General features: G+C 51.5%; 1 protein-coding gene across 2 annotated transcripts in view; it reads right to left on the reverse strand.

The window, feature by feature from the left end:
* The window catches only part of Chst11 (carbohydrate sulfotransferase 11), a 199327-nt gene that overhangs the window by 92042 nt on the left and 92435 nt on the right, over positions 1–14850 (reverse strand). For both annotated transcript variants that reach the window (XM_051139756.1, XM_051139755.1), the window contains exon 2: positions 8640–8725. In XM_051139756.1, coding sequence (XP_050995713.1) covers positions 8640–8725 — 86 coding nt within the window. The remainder of the gene's footprint in view (positions 1–8639; positions 8726–14850) is intronic.

Raw genomic sequence — 14850 nt, forward strand, 5'->3', positions numbered from 1 at the left:
TCCATCAGAAAGCAGGCTGACCAAGGCATGAGGAGCAAGCCAGGAAGCAGCACCCCTCCATGGCCTCTGCATCAGCTCCTGCCTCTAGGTCCCTGGCCTGTTTGAGTTCCTGTCCTGACTTCCTTTGATGGGGAACTGTGATGTGGAAGCCTGAGCTGAATAAACCGTTTCCTCCACAAGTTTCTTTGGCTATGAAATCTCATCACAGTACTAGTGACCCTAACTAAGGTACCCAGGGACCCTTCCACTGTGACGTCTGGCTGTCACAGGCTCTAGGGAGCAAAGCCGGACACATGTTGAGCTCACAGGGCCCAGGAGAAAGTGGCTGGGTCTTTAGCCCCAATACCTCGTTAGGTTTTGAATGTGAAATGCCCCCCCCCAATAGGCTCCTGTGTTTGAGCACTTGGTCCCTAACTGGTGGTACCATATAGTCTGTGGAAGTTTTAGGAGCTGGGGGCCTAGCTGGAGGAAGTAAGTGATTTGCTAGAAGGCAGGCCTTGAAGGGTACAGCCTGGCAGGGTTTCTAGCCAAACTACCCCTGCTTTCTGCCTGACATCCAGATATAACAAGCCAGTGACAACTCCAGCTCATGTGCCTTTGGTGCCATGATAAGCCTTGTCTCCTGAATCATTAGAATACATGAGAAAGGTAACTAATGCCCACGCTCAGGCGAGTCCCTGCCTCTGCCTGGCCAGGAAGGCAGCCAGGGTCCCCAGACTCATAAGACACGGTCCCTACCCTCTAGAGGGCTCCTTAGGTAAAGAAGCCAGTGCAAATGAACCAGGGACACAGCAGTGAGCGGGCCACTTTAAGGGCCACGTGGCCCGATATGGCAGCCAGAGGTTGAATAAAGCCAGGCATGCTTTCAAACACAACCCCGTACTCCAGACAGCAAGAAAAACGAGAGCACAGACTTACCTTCGTGGTTTATCAACCACACGTAGACATGATCATATTTTGAGCCGGGTGAAATATCTTATTAAAATTCATTTCACCTGTTCGCCTTGTACCTCTCAGTGGCTACCAGAAGAAAGGCAGGGGCTGCTTCCCAGAGGAGGGCTCTTTAAACAGCCACAACAACAACAACCAGCAGCAACAGGGGCAGTGTAGCCCAGCTTGTAGGCTACGTAATTCTGAAAAGGCTAAAACCTTTGCTTAAAAAAATAAAATAAAATAAAATAAAATAAAATTCCTGTTTTACAAGCAAAGTCTCTGGTCTTGAAAAAAAAAAAATGTCTAGCCATTTGCCTGAGGTCTACAGTAACCAGCGTGTGGTGTCCTGGGAGGGGGGTGAGCCACGCCCCCCCCCGTTCCCCCCCCCCGCCCCCTCTCCTGCTGTTACAGCAGTACCTACAGAGCTCGACAGCAATCCAGGTTGGCACACTTCTCTCCATCCGACAAGTGAAATTCCAATTGGCCGAGAAGCTGCCCGAGTTGAGCAATTTACAGGAAAAAAAATTAAAAAAAAAAAAAAAAAAAATCAAATTACGAAGAGGCCTCTGCTAATTGAGGGTAATTCAGGAAATAACTTTGGTAAATGGCGGCTTGGCCAGCTGTGTTACCATTTGGCAATTGCCGAGGTCATTCTGTCGCCCAAGTGCCTCTTCTCCCACTGAAAATGTGTCAGATTCTGTTCGCACAGCCCGCCGCCGGAAAAACCCCCGTCAGTTCTAAGCATTTCATGTACCGAGTCAAAGTGGGAGCGTTCCTAAGCCTTCTATGTGTGTGGAACAGAACAGCCCAAAGAGGCAGCCGGAGTTAGCATGAACTCACAGGCTAGCCACCCCCAGACTAACCCATAGGTTAGCCACACGGGGGTGGGGGGGCTTGGCTAACTCCCCCAACCCCAAGGTGCTCATGGAAATATAAAGAGGCTTGTGGCGGACACAAATACAGGAGCGTTTCAAACCATGCCACTGACTGTGTCTGCTCACTGCCTAGGGCCCGTTTGTATACTTGCTGCCCAAGTAGACAGAGACAGGCCCGGCCTTGTGAGTGGGTACCATCTGGCTCACACACAGCCTGAGGTATGACATAAAATGGACCGCATTCTCAGTGAATAGAGCTGGCTGGCTCTCAGCTCGACTCCTGACTCTGTCCTGACAACGGACAGCCACCAGGGGTGCACCATGAGGTTCTGGGACCGCTGGTGTGCACTGCCACGCCCCCACTTTCTGAGAGAGTGCTGGCAATAGAACTCAGCCCCTGCTGCTTGTGAAGCAGTCCCAGTACTGAGCACTCATGTACTGCTGTTGTCTTTGACTATTGTAAACCTGAATGACGGGCAGCGTCCTCTAACTCTCTACAGATGAGGAAACCCAGGTCTGGGGAGGACAGGTAATGTCCTCAGCTCATGTACTTGGGGGGGGTTAGGATCCTTCAAGTATCCGTCCTCTCCTGTGACCCCCAATTGCATCTCATCTCACTGCAGGTCTCTTTACCTGTCCTAGCTTGATGGGAAATCTGACCAGGCTAGCTTTCTGCTCAAGTACAATGGAGCTGCTATCCATGGCAAAAAAAAAAAAAAAAAAAAAAAAAAAAAAAAGAGGCAGCCCACTGTCACTGGCTTCCAGAGGATCCTCGCTGGCCTAATGTCACTTGCCATAAATAACATAGCACTCAAGAGAGTCCTATAGGTAGGGGCGGGTTAAGGTAATGTTTCGCCTTTGCCAGCCAGCTGCCACTCTGCTGGGCCAACTATTGGTAGCAGCTCTGCACAAGGAGCTAAATCAATCCCTCTTTGGCTAGTGGACAGCTGTTGGGCCAAAGCAAGATAATGAGGCAGGCTCCTCGTTTACCAGGTGGCTGGTAATGAGGGGATCAATGCAGCAGAGGCGGGGCTGAGCAACAGCTGCCCTCTCTGGTCTTGGGGCGGCGGGTACCACTGCCAACACCCTTCCCAAGCAACAACTGCGGAAACAGACAGCCTTCCCCCTTCTTGATTATCTGGAAGGTGCGACTGATCCTTGGAAAACCCATCTGATGCCCAGAACTGTAGGTTCTTCCCTGCTTCTCACTGGGGAGGCTCAGGTATCCCCTTCATGGGGAGTTTGTCCCAATCCGTTATCCGGGGCGCAGCTTCTGGGGTCCCTCCTACCCTCAAGAAAGCATCGGTTTCATAGGGAAAGACTTCAGACCTGAGCAAGTCCCTCAAACAGGAACACGTGATGTTAGAGGTTCAAAAGTGCCTGCAACTGTCGGCCCAGAGGGGGCCCTTCATTCAGCCCTGTGGTTCTGAACTCTGGAGGACAGAACAGTAACCTCAGAAGCCTCGGGCATACTGACATGCTGGCCAAATGCTAGCCGGGATGAAGTCAGCTGCTGGGAGAAAGGCCGAGGCTCTGGGCATTCCTTCACATCTCAAGTGTGTCTCGTGGGTGGCCAAAGTGGAGAGCCACCGGTTGAACACAACGCTCTCGCTTGATAGGCGGCGGTGTTAACTGGGGGGTGGTAGTGGTGGTGGGGAGCTCTTGCTCTCGGGAGAAGCCAACCCATTTCACAAGCAGCCGAGTCGGAGGGAGGTATGGCCGCTTCATGAGTTGAGTGTCTCCCAGGGACCCTGCTGTCTGTAGCTACCACTCTCTCTAGATGAGGAACATGGCCGGATCTGCCTTCCCCTGTCCCTTCCAATCAGGCTCCAGGCCATCCACTTCTGCTCAGTGTGAATGACCTCGCTCTCCCCCCCCTACCACCCCAACCCTACCCCCTCACCCCCCATGCCCCACCCCCACCCCATGCCTGTTCTTGTCATCTGCAATACTGTTCTCTCCTAGCCTGTTATGTGTCTTCAAAGGCCTGGCTCAAGGGCTACCTCCTTCTCCTAGAATTCTCCACTGTGCACAGGACAGGGGTGAGGGGGTTGGGGGGGTAGGGGGAGGGTGGGGGAGGGGCGGCGCTAACACACCACACCTCCTCTCATCCTTTCACTGTGTGAGAGTTTTCTGTCTGTGGTATTTCCCATCCATCCTTCTTGGGAGGCCTCTTCTCTCTGTTTATTCTTTAAGAACTCCTAGAGGCAGTGAAATGTGCTGAGGACTGCACAAGATGCTACCCAGGTCAGGGCGAGGAATGTACCCACAAGCTCCCTCCGGCCCTGGACCACAGCAGCTTCCATCAGTATAGCATTTTTCAATCGGATGGACACCTCTAAGGAGCGAGAACCACCATCCAGCAGCAGACATCTTGGAGGAGACTCAGATCTGCTTAACCTAGCTCCGGCCAGGACATCAAGTCTTCTCCTTGTCCTGACCAGACACCACAGGCTCACAGGACATCGGCTCTGCATTCCACACCACTCCCTGGCCTCTGCTCCTGCCACTGAGAGCTTTCTATCTAGGCCCAAGGCCCCATGCCCAGGGTGGACCCATGCCTCACCTTGACATATTAGGACATAGATCCTTCTGGAGGGGCTAGGGGCCCCTTCCTCCTGCATGCTAGGCAGGTCAGAAAGACCCAGTTCTGCTATTCAGTAAGTAGTACGTGATCTCGGCATGATGTTCAACCTCTTAGAAACTCGGTTACCTTCTGAAAAATGGGTTTATCAGAGACCTTCAGCTGGGGTGGGGGGTAGGGTCAGGGGGGCCATAAAGGTTCGGTGAGGGTTTGAGCTGTGGCTCAGCGGTAGGAAAAATGGCTGCTCAGTATGCGTGGGGGAGGGGGCTTGGGTTTCACCCGCAACATGACAACAACAAGATCTCAATGACACGTGTTTAGAACGGTCCCAGATATGTGTATTATATAGTCAGTGGACACTGACTGTCTCCTTTCTCCTTCCCTTTCTTTGTTCTTCTTCCCTTTCCTCTCTCTGCTCCTGAGACACCCTGGAGGGAGAGAAAGTTCACTTTCATCACACCAAGAGAGGGCCCCATAACAGAGGTAGTGGGACCTCAGAGCCCAGCCACATTCAGCAATGCATGACCTCCGCCCCTTTTCCCTACAAGAGGTCACCTAGAACACTACTGAATCCCTAAATATCAAGACCCAGCGACCCTAGGAAAGCCCTGTGCAGCCCTCGCTGTGCAGCTTCCTGGGCAGCTCAGAGCCCTGCATCCTGCCCCTCAGAACACTCTAATAACAGGGCAGGCCACACACGCTAAAGAAAGCTGTAGCCTGGCAGGGCCAAACCGCGTGAATGATACTGCATAGACTTCAGGGAACCTATGAGAGGCCTGGAGGTGGGGAGGCAGGAGGACAAGCTGTCTGGCCCTCGCTGGCATGCAGCGACAATTACACCCTCTCAGCCAGCTGAGAGAGCGGTCCTCTGCCCCGTGGGTCAGCACTGAGCTGGGGCGGCCTGCAGATGGCTCGGCCCACAAGCATGTGGTTGGCAACTCCTGAACTTTTGGTGACTCGGCGCCAGCTGATCTGATCAGTAATTATGTTTTATTTTGGGGCCAGGGAGACAGCAGAGAACCAGGAAAATTATAAGACATTACAGTGCTATTTTGCTAAGAATATCAACTGCAACGTTTTGGGTTGGCTTGGTTTTTTTGTTGTTGTTGGTTTTTTTTTTGTTTTGTTTTGTTTTTTGTTTTTAATTCTTCTTTTTCTTAACCAATTGTCCTTGGGATGGTTTGGAGTTTTCAGTGCACTAAAATAAGAAAGGCCTGGGTACAAAAGTCAGTACAGCCAACTGTCCCAGCACTGGCTTGGGGCTTTACCTAGTCAAAAACCTTGTTGGTTCTGGCACAGTTTGAGAGAAAAGGGTGGTTCCTGCTGAGGGGATTTCCATGGTAATAGTAACTAGTAGCTAGTAACCGTGGTGAGGACAGTTGGCCCAGATCGGTAGGAGGAGTCACTGCTCTCTGCTTCCTACTAGCTATTTGGGTTTGAATAAATCACATACAATTATCACCCTCAGTACTCTATCCATAAAAAGGGAAAATACCATTGAGCTCAGAGCTCACGGTGAAGCCCTAAGGCGAACTTCTTGTCGTATGAAATATGCAGTCTCTGTTTTCGCCATCCTGTATGAAGCCCAAATAGACGACCAGCCAAAAAACAAAAACAAAAACAAAACAACAACAACAACAAAAAGCTGCAAACACCACTTCTGGGAGCAGTTCCGGTTGGAGCAATCAGAGAGTTTGCCACTTGCCTCGGTGACTACACCATTCCAGGCTCCGAGGTTTAGCCGGTAGGAAAATACAAGAAGCCTGGAGGTGACTCAGGAAGGTCGCGCCCATCAGAGCGCTTGTTCCCCCCCCCCCCTTTTTTAATGCCATAGCCCATCACTTTCCAGGGCTGCTTCTCCAAAATACAAGCCCATCTTAAGAGCTCTGCGTGGGAATGGGACATAATTGCCACTTGTAAAAGAAGCTAGACTCGGAAGAAAAAAAAAAACATCCCTAGACTACATCCCCAGGAAACGGGGTGATCTTCCTGGAACAATGCTTGCCCGGATGGGCTGGAGAGGCCAGACAATGTGCCCAAGACGTCCTTGAAGGACAGTGACTCACCTACCAATGTCCTCCCCTGTGATGGCCAGGGCCACCTCCCAGCCATCCCAAGGTTTAGGCCAGGGCTAAATGTGCCTCACAGTAACACAACACTCACTACCACTATGAGGAAGGGGGTGACACTAGATAGGACAGCCACTTCTCCTCTGACTGGTCTGCCAAGACACCATACAGGGCCGTGCACGCTAGTCCTGGGACAGAGCAAGTACCCACCACAGATGCGTAGCAACAGCTTCACCACCCTCTGTGCCCTGCGTCTGGAGTAAACAAACCAGGATAACACGAACTCCACAGCAGGCAGCCAGCACAGAAGGCCACCATATCGCCTGAATCCAGTAGTTGGTATTAGTCCTACCATACTATAGACGAGGGATGACAGTATCAGAGTAGCTGGGTAGCCTGTCCCAAAGGCCCATAGCTAGGAAAAGGTATCGCTAGACTTTGACACCAAGTCTGCCGCTAAAGTCATGGGAAGTGACAGGTCACATACAGTTATCCTCCCAGCATTCCACAGGGATGCTCAGATGGGGGAAACTGGCACCCGGCGAGGACTCATCACACCTCCCAGCTTGCACAGCTAGACACGTGGGAAGTGTGAACTTGAACCGTGACTTTCACTTGTTCAAAGTTGTAAATAGTTGGGGGCCCCTGACATCAACCAGGCCCAGTTTTAGGCGCCAGCAGGCGAGACGCGGCTCGTGGGCTTTCTACCCAGGGGGTCAGCTATTGCGCGGCTTATCAACACAGAGATATGTCCGCGAAGAGAGAGAGGGTGGTTTCCGATGGAGCCGCCTGGGTGGCTTCCAACAGAAAGAAAAAGGATGGTAGAGTAGACAAACGAGGGAGCCCACTCACAACGGCAGCGAAGGAACCCCCTAATATCAACTCCCCATTGAGTCTCTGCAAAGGCCTACAGAGGAATCCTCAGGAGATGCGAGTGTGCATTCACCTGTTTGCTCTGCCCAACTCACACCCAGAGTCCCAAGACAGGGAAGTAACAGGGCGTCACCATTAGGCCACCAAGCATGCCTGGACTCTAGTCCTTTTGTTTTCCCCAAGAAGGGAGCACGAGCTAGAGAGAGAAGGGTGAGCAAAGTTCGTAGGTCCGTGACTTTGCACAGTCTCTAAGACTGTGTCCTCGCTGAGATCTTAGCAGCAGCATCTCCTCCCATCGGGTACCAAGGTCTACAGAAACTACAGAACTGAGAATTCAGCACAGAGTAAAGCCGCGAGAGCATAGTCAGGCCATCGCTCTCCCGACACATTCATTTCTCAGCAGTTACGTAAAGTCAGTTGGTGTTGGCTTAGTGGCTCGGTCATCAGCAACACTCAACTAATGGACATTCCTGCAGAGGGACCGGCCCAAGATTTACCACACTGAGAGACTCACCAGGTGACCGGGAGGCTATTGCTATGGTGACCAGGCTCCTCACCTCTGTGGGAGTCCAGCTCTGACACTACGCTTACCACCTTGTTAAACGAATGAGTCAGAAGGGCGGCCAGTTTACATCCACACCCCAACCAGGGAGGTCTTCTGCAGGTGAGATGCGCAGCGTGGGGACCGTCACCGAGTCTCAGTAACCTCATGTGGAGTTTATCCGTGATCAGGCCTTTCTGGGACTGCCAGCTGGGGGCTGCACAAACTTGCTGGCTCTTGAACTTCACAATTCCATTGCTAGGACTTGGGACAATGTGATCTCAGAGGCCAAAGCCCTGGGAAGGTCAAAAGCGCAGTCTTGACACATCCTCGGCACTCCTCTAACCTGCTTTGCCTGCAACTTCAACAATGTTCCTGGACTACACTTCCCCAAAATGCTTGAGACAAGCAATGGTTCATACTTGGAATATTTGTCACACGTAATGAGGTACCTTGGGATAGGATCCAAGTCTTAGCATGAGATTTATTTATACTGCATATGTATTTTACATTCAGAGCCTGGAGATAACTTGTATAGTATTTCGGTGCATCTGCGTTTTGACTGTGGCCCGTCGCATAAGGTCAGACATGGAATTTTCCACCTGTGGTGCCAGGTGGCTGCGCAGAGGGTTTTTGGGACTGTTTCGGATTAAGAATGCTGAACGTGGAGACAATCACCGAAGGTAAAATGTCAGGTAGTGGGGGGGGGGGTGCATTTCAAATCTCCAGAACGCGCTGACAGCAGCGAGGTCCCGGAGTCCTACCTGAATAGGGTTGTAGAGCTCCTGCAGGGGACTTCGCGATCCCTTCCGGCAGCAGATGTCCACACCAAAGGGATTCCTCCGTATGACTGAGGAGAGAAAGAGAAGCTCATCAGAAAATGGCTACAAAGGCATCTGGGAGGGAGGGAGGAAGGAGCAGGGTGCAAAGGAAGGAAAACTAGACTCTAGCAAGGAGCCCACTGACAGGAGCCCACTGACATGCCCGGCACTGCTCTATTCTGTCCCCAGCACTCAGGTATCCACGCCCCAGTGTCAGGCCACAGCACACAAGTAACGAAGACGCGTACCTAAAGCTCACCGAGACACAGCCCCTGGAAACGAGAGCGTGGCTGGCCTTGGCGTGGTGGCAACACTCTCACGTCACTTAGCAACAGGGCTGTGGCCTGAGAACTGCGTAATGAAGCAACACAGTCGCATACACCGAGGAGGTGCAAGACGGTTTGCTCACAGAGGCCTGGGTGATGAGGCTGCTGAGGCAGGGACATGGAAGACTGTCGCTGTGAGTGTTCTGTCCTAGTTTGCTGTCAGTTGCTGCTGCGTGTGTGGTAACTGCCAGAGCCAAAAGCAGCTTGGAAAGCAAAGAGCTGCTTTCACTTTACAGCTTACAGTTCAGCACGAAGGAGGGGAAAACAGAACAGGACCGTAAGACAGGAATCTGAGGCAGGAGGGGACATGGAGCCATGAAGGCACACTGCTGACCGTCTCTTTCATGGTCCACTTGGCCTGCTTTCTTAGACCACGCAGGGCTGGCACCATCCACAGTAACCTTGTCCCTCCACCGTCAATGAGCAATCAAAAAATGTCCCACAGCCTGGAGCGACACCTCCTCCTCCAGGCCCCTGGGACCCGCCAGGCTCCTGAGAGTAGGGTCAACCATTTCCAAGGGGGCCCCTCCACAGTAAGTCAAAAGCCCCGCCCCTCCTAAGTCCTCCATAATTTGCCTCATCATTAAAAATATCAACTTGAGGCAGAAAGCATGGTTCTGGAAAGAGCCGGCACTTGTGACTGATGTGAGAACTCAAATTCTCTGCATCCACCCACCAGCAGCGAGGGGGCCAAGAATCCTCGTCAACCGAAACGAGTGTTTCTTCCCTTTTTGTTCCCCCTCGGTTCCCAAAATACCGAGTCCATGCACCTCCACACAGGAACACCTAACTACAGGCAGTGGGAGAGGAGAGGACAGAGGAGAGGAAGGAAGGAGACCGGGTTGGGGGGGGAGGGGGAGAGGAAAGAGGGGGGAGCAGGAGTGGCAGGTGGAGGTAGAACAGTTAGGTGCACATGGGCCTTGCTCAAACATCACACACTTTGTCACGGAGTAGCATCGTAATAAAGATTAATGGGACAAGAACAGTGGAGCCTCCCAGAAGCCCAGGGAACACACTGGTGTGCGGTGGTGGCCGAATGCACACTCCCTCATTCCCTGGAGCGGACAGCCTGGGTTTGAATCCTGCCTCTAACCATGTACCAGTTGTGTAACCTTAGGCAAGTCCCCCCCTCCTATCCTCACTGTCTGAATAAGGGAGCTGAAAGAGACCCTCTCTGGGTTGGTCGTGAAGAGTGAACGAGTTACAATGCAGGCTGCTTAAAATGTGCCTGGCCAACAGCCAAGTCCGAGGTTCCTGAAGCCGTTCTAGGTAACGCACTAGATTTAGACAGAGCGGTCTAGGAGCAATGTTGCGTGGCTGCTGATGGCAAGACGGGAACGCCTCTCTTCCTGAACTAGCAAGTGGGCTGAGAAGGGCCTGGGCACACCTTCAATCAAGATACAATCAAAAGACTGAGCGGGCCGAAGAGGGCTGCTGCTCAGATGTCAACCTGAGGTAAGAAGAACAGGACGGGGGTTGGGGGACAGCTCACTTGGCAATGTGGTGACCATGGAAACAAAGTTTTGAGTTTAGATCCCCAGAACCCACATAAAATAAAAGTTAGCCGGGCGTGGTGGCACACGCCTTTAATCCCAGCACTCGGGAGGCAGAGGCAGGCGGATTGCTATGAGTTCAAGGCCAGCCTGGTCTGCAGAGCGAGTCCAGGACAGCCAAGGCTACACAGAGAAAACCTGTTTCAAAAATCAAAAAAAAAAAAAAAAAATAATAATAATAATTAATAAAATAAAATAAAAAGAAACAAACAGACCAGGTCCAGTGACCTATGTCCACAAGTGGATACTTCCCGCAGCCCTGGGGAAGAAGACATGAAAGCCCTGGAGCTAATCAGCCAACTAACCTAGCTGAAGTGCTGAGCTCCAGATTTAATGAGAGACCTGGTCTCAGAACATAAGGTGGCACATGATAGAGGAAGACACGTGACGTCAGTCTTTGGCCCTATACACACACATACACATCACACACACGCACACACACATAGGCACACACACAGGCACATACACACACTCACATATACACATGCACACACAAATACACAGAAAACATACATACACATGCATGCACACACATACAGATACATGCACGTGCACACATACACATATGCACCCACATACATTCACACATGCACACACATATACACACATGCACACATACACACATACACATGCACACACTCATACACACACATAAGGCCACATGTCCCCGCCCCCCTTCTCTTGCCTTCCAAGGGGGACACCGCTACGTGACATCATTTGGGCCAAAGCAAAACAGACAGAGGAGGAGCAAGAGTGACACGGTGGCATGCTAGCAAGCTTCACTCGTGGACAGGAATCTGATGCTCGCTGCATCTTCCTGTGCTAGGAAACAGGCTTCCTGTGTTGTTTTGTTTTAATGGCCTAACAAAAACAGGCAGTGGGTAGGGTGTGACCCCGAGGCTACAGTTTGGGGATCCCTGCCCCGGAGCCTGGGACTCCAATACAAGCTGTGCACAGAACACCCCTAATATCCCCCTGACCCCCCTCCATCCCCCCCTACGCCCCCCCCCTAAGCCCAGCGGCCTTCCCAAGGGAGGAGGGATCTTTGAGCAAAAGTCAACACATAAAAGCCATTAGAACTTGATTAGGCTATCCAGAAAAAAACAAAACACTGGTTCTTTATTCCTCCACGGCTGCCCCAGGAAAGCAAGGGAGAAACCCTTTGTGTTTTCTTTAATTTATTACTTCGTTTTTTATTTCCACCCAAAAGGAGGTGAACTGCTGAGGGCATGCAGGCCCTCCTTCTGAGCACGTGGAGGGGAGAAGACGGCCACAAAACGTGTGAAACTGCACCCACGCTGTGCAAGACTGAAGCCGCTCCCCCCCCCCCCCCGCCCACCCCCAACGGCAGCATACAAGTTCATGAGGGCCTGCCACGCTGAACACCCCCACCACGGAACCCATTAAACGCCTGCTTTTACAGGAGGCGGTTATTATTTAATTGGTTTATTTTTCTAAAACAAGGGCTTTAAGAAGCTTGGACGGTGTGAGGCCTGCAGCTCAGGTCCTTTTATACCCATGACTCCTTGGGGCGCGCTGGGAACTGATGTTGGCACCCCCCAAGGCTACAAAAGCCAAAGGGGCCTGTGTGCTATTTATAAGTGCGACAACATGCCTGCCCCGTGCGCACAAAAGGCCTGCATGTGCGGAGAATACGAGACCTCTCCAGGGCATCACGGTGCTCCGAATGTTCACAGTTTGGATTTTTTTTTTTTTTTTTTTTTTCGGTTTTCGGAACTTTTGGGATTAAGAAGGAGCAACTGGTCCAGCAAGATGGCTCGGTGGGTAAAGGCACCTGCCATCCAGTCTGGTTATCTGAGTTTGATCCCTGAGACTCCACAGAGTAAAGAAGGAGAGAACTGACCCCAGCAATTTGTCCTTTGATGGTCATGTGCACAAATGATCAGACACCCACATGCATACACACACTTGATTAGTTAATGGATCAATTTCCAAGAGACTGATTGAATGACCTGCTGACAGAGGCTATGCAAACATATACATTGGGACCCACCCTCCTAAGCAGGTCCCATGAATGTGGGTGGTAAACAAAGCCCACAGATCCTCACAAGACCCACAACGGTACCTACGACATCAACAGCATAGACGTCCCCAGGGACCCGAGCCTGCAAATTCACAGCTAACCTCAAAGAATCTTTTGGTGCTTTGAATCCAGTTTGTTCAGAGTCTGGGGGAGAGGGGCTCTTAAACCCCATCTGGCCACTCTTGCTCATCCTCAGAGGATAAAAGTGGGTCAGTGGATGGACAGAACGGCCTGCCACACAGGGGCCCTGTTACGCAGGATGGCACGGTCCATCCACATCTCATCCCTGGTAGCCAGGTCCCACGGCAGATGTCACTGCCCCACTGGGAATACACAGGAGGTTCTTAGACCAGATGTGTGACACGAGCAAAAATGAAACAAGGGGGCCCAGCTATCCGAGGATTTGACCAAAGGCATCGCTCTCCGATGATGGGTGTTGGAGAAGGCAGCTGAGTAGTCTGTGAGACCGCTAACACACCCCTCTCCGCGGGACAGCTCTTCTTCAAGACGCTTACGTTAGCCTTCTTAGTCAACAGAGTTAAGAGAGACAGGGAGATAAGAGTGGGTTTAAAGGACCTGAGCTTGAGCCCCAAAACCTACATGAAAATGCCAGGCTTGCTGATACACCCCTGTAATCAGCACAGGGGAGAGGATCCAGGGGGATCCAGGGAGGGGGTTCATGGGCCAGACAATCCAAGCTAACAAGTGACCTCCAGGCCAGTGAGAGGCCTTGTCTCAAAGGATGCAGAGAGGGTTTTTGAGGATGACACCCAAGGTTGTTCACTGGCTTCTATGTAAACCTTCACAAGCACACGCGCGTACACACACGCGCGCGGGCACGCGCGCACACGTGTTAGGGAGAGACCTAAAACAAACAAGGAAAAGCATTTAGCAAAATTAATATGAGAAGGCACGTTCTCCAGTACTGTGTTGTATGCCCAGTGGACTCCTGGTAAACATAGCTGGTCGATAAACACGAGCCCCATTACTGTCCCTCCTCGGGCTGCACAGATTTGGGAGAAATTCGACTCTCTGTTACAGCCAGTACCCCCTTCTGTGTCCTCTAGTATTTAAGCTCATAAAGCAATGAGACCTTCCCGATACCCTGCAGGACCATGATGAATAGGACTTTCAGCCGCTGAAGGTCAAGGGTATAAATCTAAGAATTGAGTAAATACTCCTAGCATTATGGGAAAGACAAGCAATAGCATTCATCTAAGAACCAGGAGGTTCATTGACCCGGAAGCCTTCCCAAGGGGCTCCAATACCCAGCCTGGAAGAATAGACTTGCTCATTCAAAAGTTCAGCTGCCGGATAAAGAATGGCCACTAGATGGATTCATCAAAGCCAATGGCTTCCGCAGTCACCTCTCCCAGTCCCAAGGGCTTTGGTCCCTCTGTAGTAATATAACCAAGTGGGGGCGGAGGCTGTATCTACGTCCAAAAGCACCAGGTCCTGCCCAAGGAAAATCTTGTTAAAGCCTTAAATCAGGCTCGTGGGGGGCAAAGAGGGCATGTCAGAGGCCTCCAGTGAGACGACTTTTGTGCAAGCACAGGAGGCGGATGCGCAGGGCTGAGAGAAAGTCTCTTGAGAACTGGGAGTGATGGCGTCAAACTGGTGGGCTGGAAAGCACAGTAAGAAGAACGTTTGCAGCCCCCTGTGCTGAAAGTGGTGGGGTGTTTGGGAAGTGATTGGGCCATGGGGACAGAGCCTTTAAGAATAGGGTTACTGTTGGGCGTGGTGGTGCACACCTTTAATCCCAGCACTCGGATGGAAGAGGCAGGCGGATCGTTGTGAGTTGAGGTCAGCAAGTCCAGGACTGTCAAGGCTACACAGAGAAACCCTGTCTCAAAAACAAACAAACAAGAAAAAAAAGGGGGGGAGAAAAGAAAAAAGAAAAGAAAAGAAAACAACAAAGAATAGGGTTACTATCTGAATAAAAATGACATTTAACCCAGGAGGGCACAGAAAACACACAACCCATTAAACAGGATGGGGGTGTCCTGCAGACTCTAATTGGCCGGGTACCTTGATCTTGGAAGAAGCACCAACTTTCTATTGTTTAGATGCCACACAGTCTGTGATTGGTTGATATGGAAGCCAGAATGGGCTTAGGACACAAAGCTCAGAAGATGCTCTTCTGGCCAGTGGAGAATGCCACTCATCCTGAATGCCACTCACAGCAGAGGAGAGGAAGAAGCAACAGACATTAGTGAGGTCTACCCAGTGGC

The sequence above is a fragment of the Acomys russatus genome, chromosome 31 (assembly GCF_903995435.1).
Source record: "Acomys russatus chromosome 31, mAcoRus1.1, whole genome shotgun sequence".
Taxonomy (NCBI): domain Eukaryota; kingdom Metazoa; phylum Chordata; class Mammalia; order Rodentia; family Muridae; genus Acomys; species Acomys russatus.